The sequence below is a fragment of the Coregonus clupeaformis genome, chromosome 6 (assembly GCF_020615455.1).
Source record: "Coregonus clupeaformis isolate EN_2021a chromosome 6, ASM2061545v1, whole genome shotgun sequence".
Taxonomy (NCBI): domain Eukaryota; kingdom Metazoa; phylum Chordata; class Actinopteri; order Salmoniformes; family Salmonidae; genus Coregonus; species Coregonus clupeaformis.
In genome coordinates this window covers 9,045,763-9,062,313 of record NC_059197.1, presented here as the reverse complement: position 1 = coordinate 9,062,313, position 16,551 = coordinate 9,045,763, and the positions used below count along the sequence as shown (strand labels likewise).

At 42.8% G+C, this 16,551-nt stretch overlaps 1 protein-coding gene across 1 annotated transcript in view; it reads right to left on the bottom strand.

The window, feature by feature from the left end:
* Positions 1-13,727, bottom strand: part of camkk1b (calcium/calmodulin-dependent protein kinase kinase 1, alpha b) — a 28,092-nt gene extending 14,365 nt beyond the window's left edge. Inside the window, exons 1-11 of the mRNA XM_045220925.1 lie at positions 13,712-13,727; positions 13,475-13,608; positions 13,347-13,383; positions 13,158-13,179; positions 12,670-12,758; positions 12,076-12,275; positions 11,849-11,902; positions 11,515-11,588; positions 11,191-11,278; positions 10,898-11,026; positions 10,393-10,496 (exon numbers count right to left, since the gene is read on the bottom strand). Of these exons, the coding sequence (XP_045076860.1) occupies positions 10,393-10,496; positions 10,898-11,026; positions 11,191-11,278; positions 11,515-11,588; positions 11,849-11,902; positions 12,076-12,275; positions 12,670-12,758; positions 13,158-13,179; positions 13,347-13,383; positions 13,475-13,608; positions 13,712-13,727 (947 nt within the window). The remainder of the gene's footprint in view (positions 1-10,392; positions 10,497-10,897; positions 11,027-11,190; positions 11,279-11,514; positions 11,589-11,848; positions 11,903-12,075; positions 12,276-12,669; positions 12,759-13,157; positions 13,180-13,346; positions 13,384-13,474; positions 13,609-13,711) is intronic.
* Positions 13,728-16,551: the final 2,824 nt, after the last annotated feature.

Genomic DNA, 16,551 nt, shown 5'->3' with positions numbered 1-16,551 from the left:
TCTATTCCACATCAAATAACTCATGCAAGCAGTAAAATTAGATTTAAAAAACAGATAAAAATACACCTCATGGAACAGCGGGGACTGTGAAGCAACACAAACGTAGGCACAGACACATGCAATCAAACACATGATAACATACGCACTATACACACACGCACACGTGGATTTTGTGTTGTGGATATGTGGTAGTAGAGTAGGGGCCTGAGGGCACACACTTAATATGTTGTGAAATCTGTTGTGAATGTATTTTAATGTTTGAAATATGTATAACTGCCTTAATTTTTATGGACCCCAATGGGGATCCATAATAAATACAAATACAAATGAGTGAGCATATTCACTCTTTATCATTGTTGGGTCAGTTTTTGGACAATCATTTTGTCCTCCAGGTTAGATGGACGTCATATTGTATTTGTGTCTCCCCTTGTCATAGGAATATTAGATGGATCAACATCATATTTATTGATCTGTTTGTCAGCGTCAGCAGAGTAGGCTACCCTGTAATTTTTGTTGTATTAAAAAATATGATGCTAATATCTCCAGTCATATAAAGTGTAGAGTTGCATACAGTGAGGGAAAAAAGTATATGATCCCCTGCTGATTTTGTACGTTTGCCCACTGACAAAGACATGATCAGTCTATAATTTTAATGGTAGGTTTATTTCAACAGTGAGAGGCAGAATAACAACAAATAAATCAAGAAAAACACAGGTAAAAAATGTTATAAATTTATTTGCATTTTAATGAGGGAAATAAGTATTTGACCCCTCTGAAAAACATGACTTAGTACTTGGTGGCAAAACCCTTGTTGGCAATCACAGAGGTCAGACGTTTCTTGTAGTTGGCCACAAGGTTTGCACACATCTCAGGAGGGATTTTGTCCCACTCCTCTTTGCAGATCTTCTCCAAGTCATTAAGGTTTCAAGGCTGACGTTTGGCAACTCGAACCTTCAGCTCCCTCCACAGATTTTCTATGGAATTAAGGTCTGGAGACTGGCAAGGCCACTCCAGGACCTTAATGTGCTTTTCTTGAGCCACTCCTTTGTTGCCTTGGCCGTGTGTTTTGGGTCATTGTCATGCTGGAATACCCATCCACGACCCATTTTCAATGCCCTGGCTGAGGGAAGGAGGTTCTCACCCAAGATTTGACGGTACATGGCCCCGTCCATCGTCCCTTTGATGCGGTGAAGTTGTCCTGTCCCCTTAGCAGAAAAACACCCCCAAAGGATAATGTTTCCACCTCCATGTTTGACGGTGGAGATTGTGTTCTTGGGGTCATAGGCAGCATTCCTCCTCCTCCAAACACGGCGAGTTGAGTTGATGCCAAAGAGCTCGATTTTGGTCTCATCTGACCACAACACTTTCACCCAGTTCTCCTCTGAATCATTCAGATGTTCATTGGCAAACTTCAGATGGGCCTGTATATGTGCTTTCTTGAGCAGGGGGACCTTGCGGGTGCTGCAGGATTTCAGTCCTTCACAGCGTCGTGTGTTACAAATTGTTTCCTTGGTGACTATGGTCCCAGCTGCCTTGAGATCATTGACAAGATCCTCCCTTGTAGTTCTGGGCTGATTCCTCACCGTTCTCATGATCATTGCAACTCCACGAGGTGAGATCTTGCATGGAGCCCCAGGCCGAGGGAGATTGACAGTTCTTTTGTGTTTCTTCCATTTGCGAATAATCGCACCAACTGTTGTCACCTTCTCACCAAGCTGCTTGGCGATGGTCTTGTAGCCCATTCCAGCCTTGTGTAGGTCTACAATCTTGTCCCTGACACCTGGGAGCCAGAAATCTTTCTGATTGAGAGGGGGTCAAATACTTATTTCCCTCATTAAAATAAAAAATCAATTTATAACATTTTTGACATTCGTTTTTTCTGGATTTTTTTGTTGTTATTCTGTCTCTCACTGTTCAAATAAACCTACCATTAAAATTATAGACTGATCATGTCTTTGTCAGTGGGTAAACGTACAAAATCAGGAGGGGATCAAATACTTTTTTCCCTCACTGTAAAAGGCAAACATTTTCCAGAGCAAAGAAAGGAGAAGAAACATATCTGATATAGCCTATAGCCTAAGCCTACTCTACGGACTACATGCTCAGCCAAGCATTTAACAGTCCTTTTTGCGAACAGTGACTGAGTTATATTATTAGCATAAATTATGACTATCCAATCTACTCATCACATTAGGAATAATAGGCTCTGACATAAGTCTGCAAATGTGATGATGGATGGAATAATTAATTTAGAATTCAAGGCACACTTAACCAGCATGGCTACCACAGCATTCTGCAGCGATATGCCATCCCATCTGGTTTGGGCTTAGTGGGACTATCATTTGTTTTTCAACAGAACAATGACCCAACACACCTCCAGACTGTGTAAGGGCTATTTTACCAAGAAGGAGAGTGATGGAGTGCTGCATCAGATGACCTGGCCTCCACAATCCCCCGACCTCAACCAAATTGAAATGATTTGGGATGAGTCGGACCGCAGAGTGAAGGAAAATTAGCCAACAAGTGCTAAGCATATGTGGGAACTCCTTCAAGACTGTTGGAAAAGGATTCCAGGTGAAGATGGTTGAGAGAATGCCAAGAGTGTGCAAAGCTGTCATCAAGGCAAAAGGTGGCTATTTGAAGAATCTCAAATATAAAATATATTTTGATTTGTTTAACACCTTTTTGGTTACTACATGATTCCATATGTGTTATTTCATAGTGTTGATGTCTTCACTATTATTATACAATGTAGAAAATAGTAAAAAATAAACAAAAACCCTTGAATGAGTAGGTGTTCTAAAACTTTTGACCAGTAGTGTATGTCTAACTGTCTTAGCTGGCATGCCTACTGGCAAGGTTGGTAGACTTTAGAAAAGCAAGAAATAACTAAATGTACTGAATAAGACTCACATTCCTTTCAATATTTTACCCAGATCTTAACAGAGATGCAGAGAAACAAACAGCTCAAGAGGTATGCTTAGATACAGTTGAAGTTGGAAGTTTACATACACTTAGGTTGGAGTTATTAAAACTCGTTTTTCAACCACTCCACAAATTTCTTGTTAACAAACTATAGTTTTGGCAAGTCGGTTAGGACATCTACTTTGTGCATGACACAAGTAATTTTTCCAATAATTGTTTACAGACAGATTATTTCATTTATAATTCACTGTATCACAATTCCAGTGGGTCAGAAGTTTACATACACTAGGTTGACTGTGCCTTTAAACAGCTTGGAAAATTCCAGAAAATGATGTCATTGCTTTAGAAGCTTCTGATAGGCTAATTTAACCTTGATTTAACCAGGTAAGCTAGTTGAGAACAAGTTCTCATTGACATCATTTGAGTCAATTGGAGGTGTACCTGTGGATGTATTTCAAGGCCTTTCAAACTCAGTGCCTTTTTGCTTGACATCATGGGAAAATCAAAAGAAATCAGCCAAAAAATTGTAGACCTCCAGAAGTCTGGTTCATCTGCCTGAAGGTACCACGTTCATCTGTACCAACAATAGTACGCAAGTATAAACACCATGGGACCACGCAGCCGTCATACCGCTCAGGAAGGAGACGCGTTCTGTCTCCTAGAGATGAACGTACTTTGGTGCGAAAAGTACAACTCAATCCCAGAACAACAACAAAGGACCTTGTGAAGATGCTGGAAGAAACAGGTACAAAAGTATCTATATCCACAGTAAAACGAGTCCTATATCGACATAACCTGAAAGGCCGCTCAGCAAGGAAGAAGCTACTGCTCCAAAACTGCCATGAATAAGCCAAACTATGCTTTGCAACTGCACATGGGGACAAAGATCGTACTTTTTGGAGAAATGTCCTCTGGTCTGATGAAACAAAAATAGAACTGTTTGGCCATAATGACCATCGTTATGTTTGGATGAAAAAGTGGGTACCTTGCAAGCCGAAGAACACCATCCCAACCGTGAAGCACGGGGGTGGCAGCATCATGCTGTGGGGGTGCTTTGCTGCAGGAGGGACTGGTGCACTTCACAAAATAGATAGCATCAGGAGGAAGGAAAATGATGTGGATATATTGAAGCAACATCTCAAGACATCAGTCAGGAAGTTAAAGCTTCGTCGCAAATGGGTCTTCCAAATGGACAATGACCACAAGCATATTTCCAAAGTTGTGGCAAAATGGCTTAAGGACAACAAAATCAAGGTATTGGAGTGGCCATCACAAAGCCCTGACCACAATCCTATAGAAAATGTGTGGGCAGAACTGAAAAGGCGTGTGTGAGCAAGGAGGCCTAGAAACCTGACTCAGTTACACCAGCTCTGTCAGGAGGAATGGGCCAAAATGCACCCAACTTATTGTGGGAAGCTTGTGGAAGGCTACCCAAAACGTTTGACCCAAGTTAAACAATTTAAAGGCAATGCTACCAAATACTAATTGAGTGTATGTACATTTCTGACCTACTGGGAATGTGATGAAAGAAATAAAAGCTTAAATAAATAATTCTCTCTACTATTATTCTGACATTTCACATTCTTAAAATAAAGTGGTGATCCTAACTGACCTAAGACAGGGAATTTTTACTAGGATTAAATGTCAGGAATGATAAAAAACGTAGTTTAAATGTATTTGGCTAAGGTGTATTTTATTTTTTTATTTCACCTTTATTTAACCAGGTAAGCCAGTTGAGAACAGGTTCTCATTTACAACTGCGACCTGGCCAAGATAAAGCAAAGTAGTGCAATAAAAACAACACAGAGTTACATATGGGGTAAAAAAACATAAAGTCAGAAATACAACAGAAAATATATATACAGTGTGTGCAAATGTAGCAAGTTATGGAGGTAAGGCAATAAATAGGCTATAGTGCAGAATAATTACAATAGTATTAACACCGGAATGCTAGATGTGCAAGAGATTATGTGCAAATAGAGATACTGGGGTGCGAAAGAGCAAAATAAATAACAATATAGGGATGAGGTAGTTGGGTGGGCTAATTTCAGATGGGCTGTGTACAGGTGCAGTGATCGGTAAGGTGCTCTGACAACTGATGCTTAAAGTTATTGAGGGAGATAAGAGTCTCCAGCTTCAGAGATTTTTGCAATTCGTTCCAGTCATTGGCAGCAGAGAACTGGAAGGAATGGCGGCCAAAGGAGGTGTTGGCTTTGGGAATGACCAGTGAGATATACCTGCTGGAGCGCAGACTACGGGTGGGTGCTGCTATGGTGACCAATGAGCTAAGATAAGGCGGGGATTTGCCTAGCAGTGATTTATAGATGGCCTGGAGCCAGTGGGTTTGACGACGAACATATAGTGAGGACCAGCCAACAAGAGCGTACAGGTCACAGTGGTGGGTAGTGTATGGGGCTTTGGAGACAAAACGGATGGCACTGTGATAGACTACATCCAATTTGCTGAGTAGAGTGTTGGAGGCTATTTTGTAAATGACATCGCCGAAGTCAAGGATCGGTAGGATAGTCAGTTTTACGAGGGCATGTTTGGCAGCATGAGTGAAGGAGGCTTTGTTGCGAAATAGGAAGCCGATTCTAGATTTAACTTTGGATTGGAGATTCTTTATGTGAGTCTGGAAGTTGAGTTTACAGTCTAACCAGACACCTAGATATTTGTAGTTGTCCACATACTCTAGGTCAGACCCGTCGAGAGTGGTGATTCTAGTCGGGTGGGCGGGTGTTAGCAGCGTTCGATTGAAAAGCATGCATTTAGTTTTACTAGTGTTTAAGAGCAGTTGAAGGCTACTGAAGGATTGTTGTATGGCATTGAAGCTCGTTTGGAGGTTTGTTAACACAGTGTCCAATGAAGGGCCAGATGTATACAAAATGGTGTCGTCTGCGTAGAGGTGGATCTGAGAGTCACCAGCAGCAAGAGCGACATCATTGATATACACGGAGAAAAGTGTCGGCCCAAGAATTGAACCCTGTGGCACCCCCATAGAGACTGCCATAGGTCCAGACAACAGGCCCTCCGATTTGACACACTGAACTCTATCTGAGAAGTAGTTGGTGAACCAGGCGAGGCAGTCAGTCAGTCAGAAACCAAGGCTATTTAGTCTGCCAATAAGAATGCGGTGGTTGACAGAGTCGAAAGCCTTGGCCAGGTCGATGAAGACGGCTGCACAGTACTGTCTATTATCAATCGCGGTTATAATATCGTTTAGGACCTTGAGCGTGGCTGAAGTGCACCCGTGACCAGCTCGGAAACCGGATTGCATAGCGGAGAAGGTACGGTGGTATTCGAAATGGTCGATGATCTGTTTGTTAACTTGGCTTTCGAATACTTTCGAAAGGCAGGGCAGGATGGATATAGGTCTGTAGCAGTTTGGATCTAGAGTGTCACCCCCTTTGAAGAGGGGGATGACCGCGGCAGCTTTCCAATCTCTGGGGATCTCAGACGTTATGAAAGAGAGGTTGAACAGACTAGTAATAGGGGTTGCGACAATTTCGCGGCTAGTTTTAGAAAGAAAGGGTCCAGATTGTCTAGCCCAGCTGATTTGTAGGGGTCCAGATTTTGCAGCGCTTTCAAAACATCAGCTGTCTGAATTTGTGTGAAGGAGAAGCGGGGGGCATGGGCAAGTTGCAGCAGAGGGTGCAGAGTTGGTGGCCGGGTTAGTGGTAGCCAGATGGAAAGCATGGCCAGCCGTAGCAAAATGCTTGTTGAAATTCTCGATTATTGTAGATTTATCGGTGGTGATAGTGTTTCCTAGCCTCAGTGCAGTGGGCAGCTGGGAGGAAGTGCTCTTATTCTCCATGGACTTTACAGTGTCCCAAAACTTTTTGGAGTTAGTGCTACAGGATGCAAATTTCTGTTTGAAAAAGTTAGCCTTTGCTTTCCTGACTGCTTGTGTATATTGGTTCCTAACTTCCCTGAAAAGTTGCATATCGCGGGGCTATTTGATGCTAATGCTGTACGCCACAGGATGTTTTTGTGCTGGTCAAGGGCAGTCAAGTCTGAGGAGAACCAGGGGCTATATCGGTTCTTAGTTCTGTATTTTTGAATGGGGCATGTTTATTTAAGATTGAGAGGAAATTACTTTTAAGGAACAACCAGGCATCCTCTACTGACGGAATGAGATCTATATCCATCCAGGATACCTGGGCCAGGTCAATTAGGAAGGCCTCTCGCTAAAGTGTTTTAGGGAGCGTTTGACAGTGATGAGGGGTGGTCGTTTGACCGCGGACCCGTTACGGACGCAGGCAATAAGGCAGTGATCGCTGAGATCCTGGTTGAAGACAGCTGAGGTGTATTTAGAGGGTATGTTAGTCAGGATGATATCTATGAGGGTACCCATGTTTACGGATTTAGGGTTGTACCTGGTAGGTTCGTTGATAATTTGCGTGAGGTTGAGGGCATCTAGCTTGGATTGTAGGATGGCTGGGGTATTAAGCATGTCCCAATTTAGGTCACCAAGCAGTACAAACTCTGAGGATAAATGGGGGCAATCAATTCACATATGGTGTCCAGGGCACAGCTGGGGGCTGAGGGGGGTCTGTAGCAAGCGGCAACAGTGAGAGACTTATTTCTGGAAAGGTGGATTTTAGAAGTAGAAGCTCAAACTGTTTGGGCACAGACCTGGATAGTATGATAGAGCTCTGCAGGCTATCTCTACAGTAGATTGCAACTCCACCCCCTTTGGCAGTTCTATCTAGACGGAAAATGTTATAGTTGGGGATGGAAATTTCAGAATTTTTGGTGGCCTTCCTGAGCCAGGATTCAGACACTGCTAGAACATCAGGGTTGGCAGAGTGTGCTAACGCAGTGAATAACTCAAACTTAGGAAGTAGACTTCTGATATTTATGTGCAAGAAACCAAGACTTTTGCGATTACAGAAGTCAACAAATGATAGCTCCTGGGGAGTAGGAGTGATACTGGGGGCTACAGGGCCTGGGTTAGCCTCTACATCAACAGAGGAACAGAGGAGGACTAGAATAAGGATACGGCTAAAGGCTTTAAGAACTGGTCTTCTAGTGCGTTGGGTACATAGAATAAAGGGGGCAGATTTCCGGGTGTTATAGAAAAGATTCAGGGCATTATGTACAGACAAGGATATGGAAGGATATGAGTAAAGTGGAGGTAAACCTAAGCGTTGGGTAACAATGAAAGAGATAGTATCTCTAGAGGCATCAATTGAGTCGGTCTCTGAGTGTATGGGGGAGGGACAAAGGAGCTATCTAAGGCAGGTTTAGCTAGGCTGGGGGTCTACAGTGATATAGTACAATTAGAAATAACCGAAACAACAATAAACTAACCATGTTTGGGCTGAGGCTAAACATAAACAGGATATAGTACCGTAAAAAGGAACAGTCCAGCAGATATCAGCTGTATAGCTGAGTTATCATAAGGTCCGGTGGTGAAGCGCTAGTGAGTAAGAGGCCACGGCTAGCGTGTGCTAACGGGCCAGGGCTAGCAGATGGATGGAATCTTCGTGGTTAACGTCGTAACCACATCAGACGATTTCGTCGGCAGACCAGTCGTGTAGGATCGGCGGGGCTTCGTGTCAACACTAGGTGGTCCCGTCCGGTTGACAGAGAGGTAGATAGCCGGGAGATGGGCCTAGCTCAGGATGATTAGCCAGACCACAGCGTCCGTTTGTTGTAGCCAGCTGGTAGCGATGAATCCGGAGTTAAAGGTCCAGTGATTCAGTGATTCCGGCGGAAAAACTGATATGTTCTGGGTCGATAACGCGCTGTGCAGACTGGCCGAATATCTGGTGATCAATGTCCAGTGATTAAAATTAATCCCGCGGAAAAAATCCAATGTTCTGGGTGAAACACCGCTAGCTGTGGCTAATAGCAAGTAGCTAGTTAGCTGGCTAGCTAGTTTCAACTGGAGATTCTAGATTCTAGATAAAAGGTAAGTCAATAATAGAATCCGTTCCACATTGAGTGAGGCGGGTTGCAGGAAAGTATATTTTGTAGAAGGATGAAAAGTCTGATAGGGAAATATGTACGAAAAATACAAAAAACAGGGTATTTACAGGCTATTTACAGACACACGACAGAAACAGGACTGCACTACTTCGCCATCTTGGACAGCATAATCTTGGACAGCATAATCCCCAAAAAATAAAAAATAAAAATAAAAAAATAAAAAATTGTGCCCCCTAAAATGTTTGGGGTGCATGACGCCCCTGTGTGGTGTGGAATATAGAGATCATATAACTCACAAATGAAGTGAATTAGTAAATATAGGATCTCTATGGTTTGGAAGAAGAGAGCTAACTATACCACAGCGCTACATCACTTCCAGAGCGTTACATGCAACTTGTTGACTCTGCGCCTTCCTACAGCCAAGCAGTACGTAACACACTGGACCAGAACTAGCTAATTAGCTCAGAGCTACATCACTTCACAAGGAGGTATAATTAGTTGTTGCAGAGGCACCCCACAGCTCCACGCAGGTCCCAGTGCACTTACTGTACACCCAGCCTGACTTTATGGAAAACAAACACAGCTGGCAGCACACCATTAGCTCTGCTTTCCTCTGGGCTTTCCTCTTAGCTTTTTAGGAGGGGCCAAATGCTTCTGCTACAGAAACAGGTAACTGCCAAAATAAAGGAAACACCAACACACCAAATAAAGGAAACACCAACATAAAGTCTTATTAGGGCATTGGGCCACTACGAGCCGCCAGAACAGCTTCAATGCGCCTTGGCATAGATTCTACAAGTGTCTGGAACTCTATTGGAAGATTGCGACACCATTCTTCTACGAGAAATTCCATAATTTTGTGTTTTGTTGATGGTGGTGGAAAACACTCTCAGGCGCCGCTCCAGAATCTCCCAGAAGTGTTCAATTGGGTTCAGATCTGGTGACTGAGACGGCCATGGCATATGGTTTACATCAGAGTTCCCCAACTGGCGGCCCACGGGTGGTTTTATTTGGCCCACTAAGTTTTCTGAGCAAAACCCTTTTTTAAATTTTCATTGTTGGATATAAAAGACTGTAAAAACATTCATGTTATTTTAATTTTGGAAATCTGTTCCCATTTATTCCCATGCACAATAGAGAGACACATGATCGTATACAAATGTATGCAAGGTTTGAAATTATTATGTTTTAGTCAAATATTAGATCTGTTTGGGCTTCTTGCGGTTAATTTGCAGTCTACAAATTATTTGTAATTATGTTCCTGCTCCCCAACCATCCAATCAAGAAATAATCGGCCCACGGCTGAATCTAGTTGATGATCCCGGGTTTACATCATTTTCATGTTTATCAAACCATCCAGTGACCACTCGTGCCCTGTGGATGGGGGAATTGTCATCCTATGTTAATCCCATTTACAGTAGCCTATATAGCTAACCAACTCTGTGTATTTCTGTCACTTTTATTTTGTTTGTTTCCTAATCCCAAAGTCGGCAGATAGAGAAACCAGATAAGGAGGATTTCTAGGGGACTTACGCAAGGAGACCTCCTGGAGCAGACATGGACCTCTCTGCCCTCCTGTTCTGATACACAAAGGGGTTACTGAAGGACCTCTTCCTTAGCATGGACTTCACCAGGATCTAACGTGGGGAGAGAGAGTGTCACAGGGTGTGTCCCAAATGGCACCATATTGTCTATATAGTGCACTACTTTTGGCCCTGGTCAAAAGTTGTGCACTATATTGGGAATAGAGTGCCATTTAGGACAGAGCAATACAGAGCAATAATCAATCTGCCTTATGACTTAACTTTTCCCTGACCATGTGTCTTGACCTGGAAAACTCTGGGTCCTCAAGTTTTTCCTGGTGTAGGTCCCAGACTTTTTCCCATATTAAGACACAGATGTTCAGGAAAAACTCCTGGCCCTATTTGTGATAGATGAGTAAGTAAGTAAGTAAGTCTTGTCCAAGCCAGAACGGCTCATAGGGCAGGAGCCTATCTCCTGTATATCCCCTGGACAGGACGCTAGTGAACTGACTCACCACAGCAGACAGACTGGGGATGAGCTTGATGGAGTTCTGGACCTCCTCCGCAGTGACCTCCACCACGGTGCAGTGTTCCTCCTCCAGGGGTAGAAGGTCAGTGCCATCCTCCGTCACCCACGGGTGCTCCTGGCAACACACAGGACAGGGAGGACAACAGTCACACAACACACGAGACAGCTCTACTGGGACAACACTACTACTGTAACATTTCATTTGAAGTGTCAAAATGGTTTCATGAAGGATTGGTTTTTTTTAAGCACCATCGAAGGTCTAGCTCTGCCCCCTTTCACCTTGATTTCAGGAATGGTGATCCTTGTATAAGGATTTTTATCCAGCATCCTTACAATAAGCTCCTTCAACTCCTTGCATACTTCAGGCCTGTGGGACCAAAGAGGGACTGAGATGAATACCCACCAAATAGAAAATAACCATCTACAGTACAGTAACTACGGTAGCAGTGAATGGCTAAGAACAATAATACAATACTATTACTATGTTATTATCATGTGCTATAACATGCTATATTGTGAAGTTCTACCCATATTTTAGAGTGGTGCATATAGTCCTGACTAAATATTCAGACATTGCTTTTACTGTCCCTTAGTGGAACTCACGTGTCTGGGAACTCCACAGGCCTGTTCCTGATCTTATTGTGCAGGCCGATGATGTATTCATCGATGAAAGGACACTAAGATAGGAAGATAGTGAAGAAAAAAACATTAAAATGCTGCTATAAAGAGATAGGCTACATGCATATACATGCTGTCTGTTTCCCACATAAATCATTACATTGGTTTATTTTGAAAGCATTAATATGCGAGATGCAACCTTTGATCAAACAATATTTGTGGTCATCAGCATAATGGACACACTAAATCAGATGAGAAACCAGTGGGCCAAAACAATCCATGGCAGAATACCGTACATTATGATAATAACAGAACCTACCTTCCCATAGACAAAGCAGTACAGGGTGACTCCCATGGCCCACACATCCAAGGCCTAACAAACATGAACATTGACCATTACTTTCCAAAGAGAGCTTGCTGTATATTTTACAGTACAGTAAGTATTTTTGATACCAGTCAATACAATACATTTTCATGGGGTAAATATTATTTCTAGGATATAATCAACGATGATCTGATTAGATAAATTAGCGATTAGTGTCTAACCTTGCCAGTAAAGCTCTGTACATGGTCAGTTATCATCTCTGGGGCCATGAAGGCTGGAGTCCCTGCTGAGCTGGACAGGAGAGCATCACTCCCCTCAAACTGGTTACTGACACCAAAGTCTGCAATCTTCACATGCCCATTGTCTCCCAGCAACAAGTTGGAAGGCTTGATGTCTCTGTGGATGATCTTCTGGTAGTGCACTGGGACAGAGGAAGAGAGAGGGTGACCAGGGAAAAAGGACAGGAGACACTGATTTAGCTCTTTTTTTAGATCAACTTTTATACGTCTATAAACAGCATTGACCGAGTGATTTAGGTCTTGATATTCAGCTGTCAATGCACCAATTGATCCTGTCTTTTCAGAACATATCAGACTAGTGACTTTTAAACCAATGTTTTACTAAAGCGTGAGCAGGGATAGCAGTATGCTGCAGGTCTCTGAACAGAAGGCTAGTAAGTCCTACGTCCCAAATGACACTCTATTCCCTATTTAGTGCACTACTTTTGACCATGGCCCTTAGGGCTCAGGTCTAAAGTAGTGCACTATATTTGGAATAGAGTGCCATTTGGGACAAAATCCAGGTGGAGGACTCACAGTATTCAATCCCCAGGATGATGTCTCTGAAGTAGAAGCGGGCTTGTTCATCTGTGAAGGGAGTGTCTGAGGGCACCTCCATCACTGGGCTAGGGCCCAGGAAAAGCAACAGAGACAGACAAAGGTAAGCAAGCATCACCACCATAATCTTCCAAACAGTGGTTTTCCTGAACCTTGTCATTGGTATCTTATATCCCTTAAAAATGGATACCTTATATTCACCAAATTCAGTAACTGGATGAGTTATATATAAATAACAAAATTCATCCTTTCAGTGTTATATATAATAAAAATATAAGCCATTTAGCAGACGCTTTTATCCAAAGTGAATTGCAGTCATGCGTGCATACATTTTACATATGGGTGGTCCCGGAAATCAAACCCACTACCCTGGCGTTACAAGCGCCATGCTCTACCAACTGAGCTACAAAGGACCAGCGTTATAATGTAATGTAATACAGTATATTTCAGAAAGGGGTCAAACTTACCCTTTTGGCATTAACTCAAAGGCTAGAAAATAAACAAACAGAGAATGAGTCAGAGCTCACATTAGTTTCTATGTAATAAATTAACTGGATAGACTGTATTATACTCTACTAACTATGGAACTAGTACAAGGAGATACAACAGAAAACATCCATTTACCACGTAACACCACATGATGAATGCATACTTACCCATGTGGAGATTGTCTTCAGCAGGATCATCAAGAACCTACAATTGGAAAGTGTAAATCTATTAAATTAATAAAACTACATGTAATAGACCTTTTAAATCTTCCACTTATGTATGTCAGTGTGTTCACCTCCACCAGATGGACAATGTTAAGGTGATCTAGTTTCTTCAGGATGGCAATCTCTTGGTAGACTCTCTCCAGTGGCCCCAGGGGTTTGGGTGGCAGTCCCTGTTCTGTGCTTGCTCCTCGAGGAGGGGGACGCCCTATAACCAGCCGCCATTATATATAGTGGTGATCATCACCAGTTCATGTTCATACCGGTACAAGAACACATACTAAAAACATCAAAGGAAACATTTCACCTACGAGGAAATCCACACATCTTCATCAGCTTCTTTTTTGAAAAACATTTCATTGCCTATGGGAAGGGTTGGCTAACATGCTAAGTAGTTACAAAGTAGCTAAAAAGTAGTAAGTAGTTGCAAAATGTCTAATTAGCTCAAATGCTAAAGTCCGTGATGAGATTCAAACACGCAACCTTTGTGTTGCTAGACGATCGCATTATACGCCTACCTATCCACCCCTACCAATCACCATACTTTTGTTTTTGCCTTAAGTAACCTTTTGTCTTATGCACCATGCCAAACATAACATATCATACTAATCTGAGTGTCCCGGATTTTCATTTACTATGTTACGTCTAGTCTATGAGATCAGGCTGCGAAAGACCCTTCCATTGCATTTGTCTCACAGTGCTATGTCATTAATCCAGAGACCGATGTGGATGCATTCTCGATGTGGATGCATTCTCCTGTCACCCATTCCCTGACTGCCTGAGCGGTGAGGTTTGCGATAATCAGATTTAATAACTTGTTGTGACAGCAACATATCAAACTAGAATAGACATGACAAGTTCATTTCCAACAAGCCCAGTCACATTTAGCAATAATTTAAGATATAGCTATTTACATGTATTATTATTAGTTTTCTTATTCTTAACTGAACTGGTTTAGGCAATACATTATATACTGTACAGTTGTGATCATCACCAGTTCATGTTTATACCGGTACAAGAACTCATACTAAAGACTTAAAAGGAAAAATGTAACCTACGAGGAAATCCACACATCTTCATCAGCTTCTTTTTTGAAAAAACTTTCATTGCCTATGAAAGGAAAGACATGATCAGTTTGCTCCTATGGTATAAGAGTCAATAAGGCCAAAACAAAGAGTTGAGGAACTGTACATTTCTCTGCTCCCACAAAGGAGATGATAAAGAATGGAATGTGCAGAGCTTAAGAGATGCTTACATAGTATTGTTCATCATCTTCATTGTAAGCTAATCTCACCACCCCATATGAGCCCTAGAAGAGAAAAAGAAGAAAGTCTGACAGAATCGTTTTTTACTTATTACACAAGAATGCTTTACGAAATAATGTTTTCTCTTGTCAGACAAATTCAGCATCTAGTTTTGATATACGGTTTTGTACCAGACTGAGTATTCAAACTTTTATTTTCTTACCTTTCCAATCTCATCCTTCAACTTGTATTGGTTGAGCTGGATACAATCCTAGGGAGAAACAAAGTGAAGGGTATTTGGTGGTGGGATATTGCACATTGACTACACATTATTTAGGCTCATGCCTATTTCTTCCCCCATATTCTGCGTCCTGAATGGCACCCTATTCCCCATGGGCCCTTGTCAAAAGTAGTACACTATATAAGGAAGAGGGTGCCATTTGGGACACAGCCCTGGCCTCCATTTGGGACACAGCCTTGACCTCTGACCTGGGAATCTGAGATGGACACCCGCTTGGACTCGATGGTGGGCTGTCGGGCCTCTCGCGGCTGGGTCGATCGCTCCTGCAATGATAGCTTCCTGTCTGACAATGACAGTTTCCGGCGCGCTGGTGCAGGGGGCCTTCGGTGGCCGTTGGGAGGGGTCATCCGGTTGGATGCCACGTTCATGGCGGCCACCATGTCAGCCAGCTCTGCATTGTGCTCAGAGTCCAGCTCTGCCAATCCATCAGTGTCTTCACTCATGGCTGTCCCTGTCCCTGTCCCTGTCCCAGTCCCAGTCCCGGTTCAATCACAGAGAAAGGTCAGAGATGTCACAGGGGCCAGCTAATTAGATAATTAACATTAAATTGTTACTAGCGTTCTGTACTTGTACAGTGAGGGAAAAAAGTATTTGATCCCCTGCTGATTTTGTACGTTTGCCCACTGACAAAGAAATGATCAGTCTATAATTTTAAATGGTAGGTTTATTTGAACAGTGAGAGACAGAATAACAACAAAAAAATCCAGAAAAACACATGTCAAAAATGTTATAAATTGATTTGCATTTTAATGAGGGAAATAAGTATTTGACCCCCTTTCAATCAGAAAGATTTCTGGCTCCCAGGTGTCTTTTATACAGGTAACGAGCTGAGATTAGGAGCACACTCTTAAAGGGAGCGCTCCTAATCTCAGCTTGTTACCTGTATAAAAGACACCTGTCCACAGAAGCAATCAATCAATCAGATTACAAACTCTCCACCATGGCCAAGACCAAAGAGCTCTCCAAGGATGTCAGGGACAAGATTGTAGACCTACACAAGGCTGGAATGGGCTACAAGACCATCGCCAAGCAGCTTGATGAGAAGGTGACAACAGTTGGTGCGATTATTCGCAAATGGAAGAAACACAAAATAACTGTCAATCTCCCTCGGCCTGGGGCTCCATGCAAGATCTCACCTCGTGGAGTTGCAATGATCATGAGAACGGTGAGGAATCAGCCCAGAACTACACGGGAGGATCTTGTCAATGATCTCAAGGCAGCTGGGACCATAGTCACCAAGAAGACAATTGGAAACACACTACGCCGTGAAGGACTGAAATCCTGCAGCGCCCGCAAGGTCCCCCTGCTCAAGAAAGCACATATACAGGGCCGTCTGAAGTTTGCCAATTAACATCTGAAAGATTCAGAGGAGAACTGGGTGAAAGTGTTGTGGTCAGATGAGACCAAAATCGAGCTCTTTGGCATCAACTCAACTCGCCGTGTTTGGAGGAGGAGGAATGCTGCGTATGACCCCAAGAACACCATCCCCACCGTCAAACATGGAGGTGGAAACATTATGCTTTGTGGGTGTTTTTCTGCTAAGGGGACAGGACAACTTCACTGCATCAAAGGGACGATGGACAGGGCCATGTACCGTCAAATCTTG